General features: G+C 37.7%; 1 protein-coding gene across 1 annotated transcript in view; it reads right to left on the bottom strand.

Moving 5' to 3' along the window:
- The window catches only part of LOC127447162 (partitioning defective 3 homolog B-like), a 502,153-nt gene that overhangs the window by 59,594 nt on the left and 429,619 nt on the right, over positions 1–12,940 (bottom strand). Inside the window, exon 21 of the mRNA XM_051708779.1 lies at positions 2,130–2,250. Coding sequence (XP_051564739.1) covers positions 2,130–2,250 — 121 coding nt within the window. The remainder of the gene's footprint in view (positions 1–2,129; positions 2,251–12,940) is intronic.

Below are 12,940 nucleotides of genomic sequence, written 5' to 3'. Positions count from 1 at the left end.
GGCTTATGTGCTTACTTCACGCGAGAGGCAGTTTGAACTCCACCCTCATGGAGCTGGCTGGAAGTGATTATTTTTATTTTTTTAATCTATTTCTTACACCTAGCGTTTCACTTCAGAAGACATTAATTAATCCACTGAAGTCGTATGGATTACTTTTATGATTGCTATATGTGCTTTTTGGAGCTTCAGAAATTTGGCACCTATTCACTTGCATTGAATGGACCTACAGAGCTGAGATATTCTTCTAAAAATCCTCATTTGTGTTCTGCTGCAGAAAGACAGCCACACACATATGGGATGGCATGAGGGTGAGTAAATGATGAGAGAATTTTCATTTTTGGGTGAATTATTCCTTTAAGGCAAGGGTCAATTATATCATTAAGTCAAAATTTTACCGAAAGGTCTAAATGTGTTCTTAGGACAAAGAGATTTTTCATGAAGTTTGGGGCATTATAGTACTACTTTTTAAAATTTAACTGAAGAGCTTATAATAGATTGTTTAATGTTGCAAATGCCATGTTCTAAACTTCCTGGGTACCTTCTGGAAAACACACATTGTTTTCTTGACCTATTAGTAAGAACACAAATACTGATGTAACAAATAAAAACCTTGAATTTCATAGTCAGAAGTCCTCAAAAGTGAACTTTTGATCACTAAAATGACTACACCACAGCCATGCCTGAGCAGACAGGCAATGTGAGTCAGCACAGAAATTCATGGAGTGGTCAAACAATCATCAATCAATGTCTATACACTCTATATCCAACCCCTCTCTAGTTTTGAAACACAGTTTGGACCGAGCAAGTAAACACTGCAACTCTTCGCATAAATACAAAAGAAAAAAGAAATGTTTATAACATCAGCAGTAGGGTCCTCAAGAGGAGGAAAAGAGTGTGATTGGCTAGGTAGGAGTGTGATTGGAGAACTATGTGTAAACTGAACTGTTCTTGTGTGGGAATTAACTGTACAGTTCTGTTTGCAGCATTCAGTGTTAGGTTTGTCCAACAGAACATATCCCAGTCGAAATATCTTTCTCACTTCTCAGTGTTTATTGTGAACATCCATGAGGGTTGATCAAGTGAGATACAGTACATAAGGGATAATATAGTCAGTCATTATTGCAAAATAAAATAAGGCGATCAGGACCCCAACGCGAAGAGGAGTGTTATCATCCTGAGGGTATTAATTTTGCGATAATGACCGACTGACTGTTCATTATCCAATTTGCTTACATAGCTACACACAAAATATCTGACTGAAGAATGCTGCGACTGACCAATCAGAATCAAGTATTCAGAGAGCCGTGTTATAAGTTAAGATATACCCATAAATGGGATAAATCTAAAAGCAGAAGTGAGCCATAACAATAGACAGCCATAATGCGTTGGTCATGAGGTGTATTTATATCTGAGGTGTAGACTACGTCACAGTAACGGAACAGGGTGTGTAAAGTTCTGTGAATGTCTGTCTAAGTGTGTGTGCGTAAGTGTATGAATTCACAGAATATGGGGATTTCTCTCATGTTCCCTTCAGGCAATCATCATCATTTCCACAATAAAATCATGTGGCCTGTAGGCAGCCCCAAAAAACTTGCCAAAACTGCTTTCTTTGACCCAAAAATGGTAGCTGATAACTTTTGTTTTGACGCAATGAATGTTTGTTTCCTTTAGTCGCTGAATAATTAGCACTGAACAAATAGATAAACAAGCACCAACGAGCAAACAGATAAATGCAGTGTCGACCTTAATGAGCAGGCTCGTTAGATTGGGTGATTGCTGTTTGGAGTTAGTTTAATTCAATCTGCCTCTCTAATCCCGCAGCCTGCGATTCTTCATTGTTCACCGCAGCTCTAAATAAAAAGACGTTAGATCATTAAAATTATAGAGGTATAACTATTGATCTCACATAAAAGGAATTGCTAAGTGTTCTGAGTGAAAACAAATTACTCTGGTTTGTCTCTTAATAAAGGGGCAATGCCTAAGGTCGTATATTTGGTGGAAGTTTCTGTGAGTTCTGATTATGAATGGCAAAGTCTGTACTGTTAAGGCAGTATGGAAATAATGAGGCAGATTAAAGCAGGGGGTTCCTGTGACTGGAAAGGTGAAAGTATGTGGGTTTGATGTCTTACTTTGTGTGGGTCATACTCTGGTCCTCTCCGTCGGGCCTCTAGCTCCTCGTAGGATGGAGCTGCTCCCTCCCTACGAGCCTGAAGATACTCTCTCCTTAGTTGCTGAATACGGTCCATACCACTGCAAAAACACAATTAACTTAGCTCAACTATTAAATTAATCAAGAAATATCATACCTGCAAACATCTGACATCACGTTAAGGGCGGTTGTTAAGGACGAAAAATGTCTTTGATCACGTAAATTATACATTTTGGATTCATAAAAGAGAAATTCTCAGAAAGGTGACTAGTTAGCAGCACTAAATAGCCAGAAGGTTGTAGGTTAAGCAATCCATGAACTTTCACCACTGGTGAAATTGGTCTATGTACATATGCTTTAGACTGACATTTTTTTACCTTTGCATCGCATCTCGCTGTTTTTTATTTTCAGTGTCTCGTTTTTAAAACAGTGTGTCAAGTTAAAACAGTTTAACTTTTTAAAACACATCAAGAGCCCTACATTTTATTCCATTTTGTTTTATTCCATCTAGCTGATTCTGAAAGGAAGAACATGTTGTGGTTTAAAAATGAGGCCCCTTTTTGCCATTTTGATTGGAGTGAAATGGTTTGAAGTTAGTTAAAATAATAAGTCAAGTCAACACCTATTATATCATGATCGATCATTGCCGGTGTTGGGTAAGTTACCAAAAAAGTAATCTACTACAAATGACTAACTAATTCTCTAAAATTATTATCAGATTACTTTAATGATTATTTCATTGAAAACGTAATCACATTACTAATTACTTTTAAGTTATTTTTTCCGCTCAACAAATTCAAAATAATGTCTATTTTCTACTTGTTAATTGTCGCACACCCTTCAGCTGTCACAGAAATGCAAATGGGTACATATGAAAATATGAATTCACATTTTAACTGTATTACACATAAATAATATATTTTTTTTAAATATCTGTAATCTATGTACTTAAAAGTAATAATTTCACTGAAAGTCAGTAACTGTAATCTGATTACAAACATTTTAAATGTAATGTATTACACTACTTTTTGTGCTTAAGAGTAATTAGATTACAGTAGCGAATTACTTTGTAATCCGATTACACCAACACTGATCATTGAAATCACATATTTGTGCCCATCCCTAAACGGTCATAACGATCGTCACTTGTGGGATCTGAACCTAAACCCTTTTGCTTAACAATCCAATCTTTCAAGACTCATTCACACCATCCCATTATATCCACACTCAAACGCATGAATACAATTCCCCAACATACACATGTATGAACCTTAAGCCATATACGCACATAAAATAAGCACCTGACCCCTACCTACCCTCACGCAACCAGAACAAAGGGCTTAGGCACTATCGATTTGACCTATACATGTGTTGGGATAAAAATCCAGAAGTATAGCATATCAGGCTGCTGATGTCCAGATTGTAGCCACTTAAGAAAAAGTCAGGCCACAGTGTGGTAGCACAGGCTACAGCTCTATCATTTGAACATATCACAAACTACAGGGTGACTATTGAGCTCAAGCAGACATAGAGATGACTCAATACAGTGACAGATAATCAAAAGCCCTATGTTACAGGCTACTTCAATTCACATAATAATGCACACTCACACACACAGAAGACTCAGAATGACACTGTCATTTAATGAACCCATGAAGTCAAAATTTTTTGTTTTATGGCTTTTAGTCCATGTCTGTTAGCTCTGAGGCCATCTACTGTACTGTATGTTAGTGTACTCCTTATAAAAACATATATTTTGGCTAAAATAAATACTTAAAAAAATTATTTAGTGGCAACAGACTGAAAATACTGATGACTCATCTTGCATGCTACGTATTTTTGTTCAAGAGGAAGAGCCCCAGATGTAGTAAAAACAATAAAAAATAATATTACAAAACAAAAAAATACAAATAAAGAAATAAAACATCAGTGTTAAAAATTACCAATATGGTATAACTTAACATTTTGCACCTGTCCAAAGCACAATATAACATATCTTCCTTTCCAGACAAAGCAAAATGACGTGCTTATCAGACATTCTAGAGAATGTGTGATATTTTTCTTGCTCATATATTGAGTTCTGGCACAGAACTGTGGAAGTATGACATTGGAGATAAAGTCCTGCCCAACACAGAAACATCAAAATCAATCTCTCAATGGTCAAGTAACACAAACACAACCTTTTCAACTGTTGCTTTCTCTTGTCAACCCTTAAAGTCGAATAGCCATGTCCACCATCTCACTAAGGAGTATATGTAGTGATCAGACACTTTGGTAAGAGTCCTTTCAGAAAATCCACACACCAGACAGTCATTTCGGAGGGCACCCACCTCTGGGGCATCATGCCAGTTGTCTCGGTACTATGAATGTGCAGCTAAAAAATATAAGAGAGCAAATGTTGATGCAAGGATCACTCAGAAAGTCTGGCTCAATGATACTGTTGAGAAAAAGGGCAACACAACGAGTTGAATAATTCTATGTTTAATAAAGACACTGTTTTGATAACCTAAACAGGATGTAACCAACAATTACAGTGAAAATCTAAAAGAAGAGGAAGCACTGCAAAGGAAGTACAGTGCATTGTAGAATTAGTAATATTATAGTTATGTTTTGACACACACACACACACACACACACACACACACTGGAATCTTGACGCATTGCACCTAGTAACGACGAGGTGTAAATATGTGCTAACAGTGCTCGACATGTAGTGAAAAAAGTAGTGGAATCTCTCCCTGAAGAAAACAGTCCTGTTTTCTCACTAAAACTACAACTCTACAACAAGAGAACAAGTAGTACTTTCATCAAAAACAAAGTGCACATTCACCACTTTCCAAAACCCCCTTACATTCTCCCTATAGACACACAGAACACTGAAATTCAATTTTCTTTTCTTCAGGTTGATGATCAATCAGATTATCTGAGAGAATGAAAGAGTAAGACAGAGAGAGAGAGAGAGAGAGAGAGAGAGAGAGAGAGAGGGAGAGAGAGGAACAGAGGATGAATTCGTATAACGATTAGATTAAGACAAAACAAATTAACATGCCTTTTTAAAACCTCGTTAGACAGACGGCGCAAGTGCCAAGCATTCCAGAGGGATGATGCTGTGGGAAAGGTCCAGAGCGCTGCAACCCGGTAGCCACACACACGCACACACACTCCTGTACACAGGATACTGAACTTGTACAGTGAGGTCTCAAAACAAACTAAGTGCCTATGCAGAAACTCACAAACGCAGGGACACACAAAGAACAGGTCTCATTGTGGATTAATAACACGCACCCACACAAAACACTGTGGCCGACCTCTCTCCATCATGCGGTTGTCATAAACAGTCTTTTTCATCTGTTGTTCTTTCAGGAACAATGAAGATTCCTGTGACTCAAGCAGGTTTAATGTTGCTGCCGCTGTGGCTCCCAGAGGTGTTACTGTGAAGCACATATTCAGACACACATGTAAACACACAAACATACACATATCTCCGCTCTCTTTGTCTCTGCTTTTTTAGGCCACAAAGTGTAACAGAGTACCCTGAACTCTCAGAGTTTACAATCAGTGTTATACACAGTGTCTACAAGGGATGCATGCTGTGGTCTGCAGTCAAAACTAAATGTCCATACAAGCACCAAAAAGGACAAAAACACCATAAAAGCACCACAGTAGTAGTCCTTAGTGCATCGAGTTTGGTTAACTGACACATGAGAACCAATGGCATTTGCTTTCACTGATGTCAAACCTGTTGCGATGTGTCTTGTAGGACCAAGTTTGAAAGTGTGCATGCACAAGGAATGTTCTGTGTTCAATACAAGTTAAGCTCAATGTACAGCATTTGTGGCATAGTGTAAATGAAAACAAAACTATTTCAACTGATCCCTCGTTTTTCTTTTTTTTTTCTAAAAGCAAAAATCACAGTTACAGTGAGGCACTTACAAAGGAAATTAATGGGGCCAGTCCACAAACATTAAAATACACAATGTTTTTCATAAAACATTATTCATGTTTTCAGGATTTCAGTGCAATAAAATTGCTTACTAAACTCATCTGTGTAAATTTATATCCAATATTACAAATTCATTGCCATTACATTGCCACAATTTTTGCATTTTATTTTTGATCTTTTTACATAATCGAGGGAGGAGTTTAAATTATTTCCTGTGGCAATCAACATCATGCAACAAATGCTGTCGATTGAGCTTAACTTGTATTGAACCTGGAACATTCCTTTATACATTCTACAAAATTTCTCCCATGTTGTACAGAATAAAGTAAGTAATTCAGTCATTCAGTGTCGAAGGCGAGTAATTAAAAGTTAGAATTTGAAATTATTTATTTACTTTCATTTAGTTATTAACGTTCCTGTAAAGAAATCAGGAAATCAAATTTGACATTATTTATATTTAACACACATTATGTTCCTGCTCTTATAGAGCGCAACAGTGCCACCCACTTTTTCAGTCATCTGGGTTCCAGAAGTATTTTCCCCATTCATTTCTTCCATGGACTTTTTATAAAATTCTTCATAAAAGCCATGAACCAAACCAACCAGCTCCAAGGTGAATCACAACATCACAAACTTTGTTTTAAGGCAAAAAAGTATTTGAAAATTGGACATAAAGAGGTTCAAGACTGTGTACTTACTGTCTTTCATAAGGGGAACAAACTACAATCCCATGAAGCATTGCAAATTATGTAATTGAATTAAAAATTATGGGAATATATAAAACTACTGATTTTAGGTTGATGATTATAAGTATAGAAACAATATATTTTACTTTTATTGCAAAAATATTCTGATATGTACAAATACGTAAGTAGTTTAAGGATGAAGGGAGACCGTCTCAATTACATCATTCACAGTGCACCATAGTAGTGGGCGGTTGCTCAGTGGCACGTTTCGTGGGTTTTGTTGGCCGCAGTTCTCTGATTGGTGGATCTTTCTCAGCTGTACCATGGGTAATGTAGTTGTTTACTATGAATTAAGCTATCAAATTTTTAAACAATGAAGTTGAAATAATGCAGATGGATGGCTTCAACGGAAGCATATATCATCAATAAACAACCTCGTAGCTCATGGTAGGTCTGTCTTTAAAGGTTTATAAGTTATCGTTGAAAATCAATTAGTCTATGGGATAAATGAATGGGATTTTTACTTCCAGAACTAGACTGTTGTGCTCTATTGTGCAGGATTCATCACTGCACTTTACTCTAAAGAACAACTTTAAAACATATTTCTTACTGACGTTACTAGAGCCATGTAGGCAGGGAAATATTTTCACTGTATGTTTACACATACAAAACTTTACCGAGGTTAAATGCGTTACGAATCCCGTTTCATGATGTCTTTACATTCACATCAGCATGTGATCCCATACCAACATGGCCACACACACAGAAGGCCAAACACATCAACAACCACAGAAATGGACCCCCATACAGAAGAATCACTCTGAGGCACCAGGTCTATAGATGCACTGCATCAATGATCAGGGTGGACAGCAGTCGGTCAGACAGACAGCAGCTCATCCGGGGAGGGTGGATGCAGAGTTATTCCCCTATTCCAACCCCGCCATTTTTCACTTCTCAATCTCAGTGATTGGAGAGCCAAGAGAATAGAGTGGGAATGTGTAGCAGTATCCATCTTCTCTTCACCACACTCCCTCACGGCTACTTTACACAATTTATGAGGCCCAGAAAAAAAAAAAAAAAAAAACACAGAGAGAGGAAGAGGGAACAGGGGATGAAATCACATGCACAAGTCTGCATCCAAATCTTGTATTGATCGGAACAGTGAATAAGGCCATAAAATACTAATACATAAAATATTATGAACTTTTACAGCTAAATTGAAATAGACTACAATCAAGAGCGATGGTATTATGCATACAAGCTTGCTGCGGCAGTTGTAGTTCACAATAATGGCATCTGAAATGGGCCAGTACTGTTAATTTCCTGACTGTGTTATTCTTAGGGCACCAACACACTAGCATTTACACTGCGTCAGAGAACGCTGCAGATCTATTGGTTTCAATAGTGATGATGTGTCACAAGGGTGTAGAGGAAAAGCACAAGGGTTTGCTAAAGTGACGCTCTGTCACTTTTGTTGCAACGGACCATGATGTAAGCATCTGTTAACCAACAAGAATTTCAGAGAGGCAGGTCCAGTTTGCTTTCGTAAATTCTATTTGCTGTATTTGAAACTCTCCCGGCACTTGCTACACCCTCAAAATGCATCTTACGCATTCCTATCTGTCAAATGCACTGTCAGAGCTTTCTAAAGTCTGTAGATGACCTTACTTTACAGAACAACATGTGATATGGCAGGTCTACACTAGTGCACTAATTTATGTCATACGATTAGTAGGGTAATGGCAATAAGTACACAGGCAAAAAAACAAAACAAAAAAACATTACTACCTTTCCAAATCTTTCTAAGAAAGAGGCAAAACTTGAAATTAAATCGAGTGAACCTATTATTATATGAGCATGATGCTATAACTTAAATCTGTGTTTAATAATGTTTTTGAATTAGGAGGCAAAAAGACCACAGGAGAGTTATGACATCGCTTTGAAATGTACTGGAGACCAATGACTATACTACACATTGATTGCAAAATGGCATGCATATACAACCATAATTACTGCACATCTTAACCACATCAATGACGTGATGTGGATACAAGATGGAAATCAGCTTCCATTGACATCATCCACAACCTGCGTTTTCAACCAAATATATCCAATCCATACAATTTCCTTAGCACATTTTTAATAATTAATACATTTCTAGCTTTCTAACTAATGATCTGTTACATATTATATAATGTAGTATTACTGTTCTTAATGAAAGTTATTTTGAAGTGTTACAGAGAATCTAGCTTTTTTATTGTAAAGGTTCCAGGGTTGTTTGAGAGTGTGAATGAGGCGTCCCTGTGTCTGTCAAGGTTTAAAACCCTAGATCTATCACTTTCATTAAGAACATTTAGAAAACAAAACAGGTTTTCTTTAAAGGTGTTTGGTAGGCATAAACCACAAACACACAGACACACACACTGTACAGCACCAAACATGTGTGTGTACATTTATTTTTGGCCTCTGGTTTCCAAGCAAGCCATTTCCCCTGCAGCGTCTGAGCAGCATAGTTATTCTTTCAACAATCCATCACGCAGCCATCATATCCAGAACGCCTTAATTACTGCTGCCATTTTGACTGAGCACCCTCATCATCCTCCAAGTGAATAACACCATCAATGTTTAATAAGGGTCCTGCTCTAATCAAAGACACAAGCACACATCTTTCACTCAAACACACGAGTGCACATATGATTCACCCGAATGTACACATAGCCCGCAGTTACAAACATAATCATAAACTCAGCTGGTCACACACAGACGGAAACCTTACATTAATATGGCCACAGGCTATGGAACTGGGATGAGGGAGGGAGGCAGAGAGAGGGGGTATGTTCAGAATGGCATACTGCCAAACTACCTGCACTATTTTTGCAGTATGCAGTGTGTATAATGTGCAGAGTACACATGCAATGGAGTCATTTTTTGGATGATTTCACAAGTGCAGGTAATATTTTACCACAAAATAAAAATAAAGACATCCTGTACATAATTTCAATCATTAGAACTTTAATTTTGTTCTTTTCTGCACACAAAACTAACACTTTAATTGTCATAGAAATAAGGTCACAATGCAATAAAGTCGTAAAAGAAAAAGTTCACCCAAAAAGATCATACGTTTTTTTTTTTTTTTTTCATTTACTCAACCGTTTGAATTGCTTTCTTCCATGGGACACAAAAGGAGGTAATATAGGAAGAATGTTAGCCTCAGCTCAGTCACCATTTATTTGAATTGAATAGAAAAAATGTTCCTCATTTTAATTATGCAAAACATCATTTCTTTTGTCTTTTTTTTATGTTGGTACAAAATATGATCTGGACATGTTTTTGTGAAATTTACCAATTTGATCAGACTGCCAAAAGTTAAGAAACATTAACAAAAATGGATTGAAAATGCAGAATAACTATATTTTTGGACAGCACTTGCTGAATTAAGCATACAACGAAGTGAAGTCATGTTATAATGTAGAATACTCTTGTTTGAAACAGTACGGTTGCATACTGCTGTTTCAAAATATATATATTTTTTAATTGCAGGCAGTATTCAGTACATACTGAGCAGTCTGTGAGTACTGAATTCCAAACTAGTGACAACAAGATCACATGGGAAGTCAGCATGTTGTTTTCGAGAGTTCCAGTACCCTAGGATCGGCCACAATATGCGGACTCCTTGACAAGTGGCATCTCCCATCAGACATTTTTGCATCGGCACAAGCGTGTTTTTCATTCCTTGTGGTGTGACCGGAAGCATGCTGTTGGATCCTGCGTTGCAACCAGAAAGTAATCGCATTTGCATAATCAGTGACGAGCACAATTCGGAGGTTGCATTTTCCCCTCTGACATTACATTTTAGCTACACTGATGGTTAGGTTTAAGTTTGGGGGTACAGTTTATAAAATATGCATTCCTCTTCACTGTATTACATCCTGGACAGCTGAAAACAACTTGCTTCAAAACTCGCTTTTGGCGCTCCTCCGTGGACATTTCCCCCAGAAAATGGAGCTCACACCTGCCCATACGTCCAACAACACTTACCGCTTTGGCCACTGTGTGCAGCATTTTAAGTTTCAGTAAGCACAGATTAATTTTATATAAAGAAAAGTCAACCTATTGTTTCCAGTTTCACAGTGAGATCAGTCTGGTTGTGAAAGAATGCTTTTGGTAGAACAAGAGACAGAAGGTGGGCAGCAGCAGGAATCAAATAAGGGAACTGCCTCTCTGTATAGTGTTTCCTTCAATAAGCTGAGCCACAGCACCTGGTGACTAAGAAAGGCTTAATTTGAACTCTGCTCTTTTGCTCACAGAAGCTCATTCTACAGGAGTGTTACAACAGAAAGTTCAATAAAGGGTAAATGTATTTATTTTCTCTCTCTGCCAGTGGCAGGAAAGCACAGCATTAACTATAGCCAATGGTATCGATTCCCTCAGGTCAGCACCACGTCTGTGTGACTGCAGCGAGGGGGGAATTTAGTGTTCGGCCGCAAAACAACAAGAGTTGTGATTTTTATCTATTAATTTTATCCTCAAGAGACCAACTTGGCCAGCTTCCTACAGAGGGGGAAGATGGGAGATATTACATGAATGGAGTCGTTAATAACAGACCAAGGAACCTTGCCTTAAATACACTGAAGGGGTGGATTTTCGAAATCCTTTTTATTTTTACAAGTTATACCTTATCTTTTATTGTCATTTATTGTTATTATATTAATCATTTGTATATTTTTCTTTTACTATAAGGTACAAGTATTATGTATGTGATTTCAGAGGTGACTGAGGGTCTGGACCATGCCAGGAGTGCAGTAACAGTGATTACTTATTTAGCCCGGCCTCCAGAGAATGTGCATTTTATGTTGTATTGCATTTATTCCATTTCTATTTCTATTACATAACGCATCTTATACCCTATTTAACTAGATGCAGCAATAGTGTGCTCTCTTGTGCAAAGGAGTGCCCTTTTGTTTCTCTCTGTGCTCTGTCCTAATATTCCACAGATGTGAGGCCCAGCATTCCATCTGGGTTGGGGAGAAGGCCTCTATTCCGGAGGAGAAGATAGCACCGATACATTGAATGTCTAGATAACTTATGTCTCTGAATTATTTACTGTTATTATGTCCTCTCAAACTTGACTTTGCCATAGTCGAAAACAACTTCCAAGGATTTTAATTGCTCTCCTTGGTACCCCTTTGATGTAAAGAAATAAGGAGTAGCCATAACTGATAGCTAACCTCTGATATCTGATCATAAGTTTGTCTCAACCAAGGATGGGACCTCGATTCATGTTGTGGCTAACAATTATTGTTTTCATGAAGACGGAAACAGTCCATATTTGTAATATGTTGAAGCAGTTGACCTACCAGAATTGTGGTATGATGACACCCTTAATGTAATTTGCACATGACTATAATTGCTTTGGAAAGTTTGTAAAACTTCACTTCGGCTTCCTGTCTTTCTAACTGTTATATCTCATCGACTCATGATGCCTACTGAACCTGCAGAGAACAATCAGAGTAAACTCTCTCATTTGATTACTGCAAAACCTGACTCAGTTTAATTCTTCAATATACATATTGAGGACCCAGCTGTTACCCCCAACAGCTTATGGTGGAGAATGCGGGCAACTTTATCGGTGTAAACTTGATCAACCAACAGAAATATGGTAGGTAGATTTTATTATTTTGTTAAGGACTGTCTGGTGGAGAGATTGAGTGAGACGCTGTTATTGCCCTGAATAAAAAGAGGCCTAAGACACCCCATGCTCTGTAAGGAGAGTGAGTGGGAGTGGTTACACCCTGTACTCTGTAAGGAGAGCTGGTGGGAGTGGTTCTAACAGTCCATGCTTATGTTCTAGTCCTCACTTAGAGTCTTTATTAAGAATCTAGCAGTGGCTAGATATTACATACGGTGTGGTATCTTGATTAGAATGCAAGGATGTCCTTGAGACATCGGAAACATCCATGAGGATGGCGCGCAAATGATAGTCTGCAGACTTATGGGAAAACTCGTCTCTCTTGGTGTCTCCAATCAGACAGGGGCGCCCCGAATTTAGGAAAGATAGATAATAGATTATTTTAGTTTAGATTAGATATTTATTTTTCTTTTATTTTCTTGCTTTATATACACAGTGTAGGCACTGGTTGATCATGGGTACACTGAGATCTG

Source organism: Myxocyprinus asiaticus, chromosome 10 (assembly GCF_019703515.2).
Source record: "Myxocyprinus asiaticus isolate MX2 ecotype Aquarium Trade chromosome 10, UBuf_Myxa_2, whole genome shotgun sequence".
NCBI classification, from domain to species: domain Eukaryota; kingdom Metazoa; phylum Chordata; class Actinopteri; order Cypriniformes; family Catostomidae; genus Myxocyprinus; species Myxocyprinus asiaticus.
Note: the sequence above shows the minus strand (reverse complement) of the source record. Positions and strands in the feature narration are given on the sequence as shown.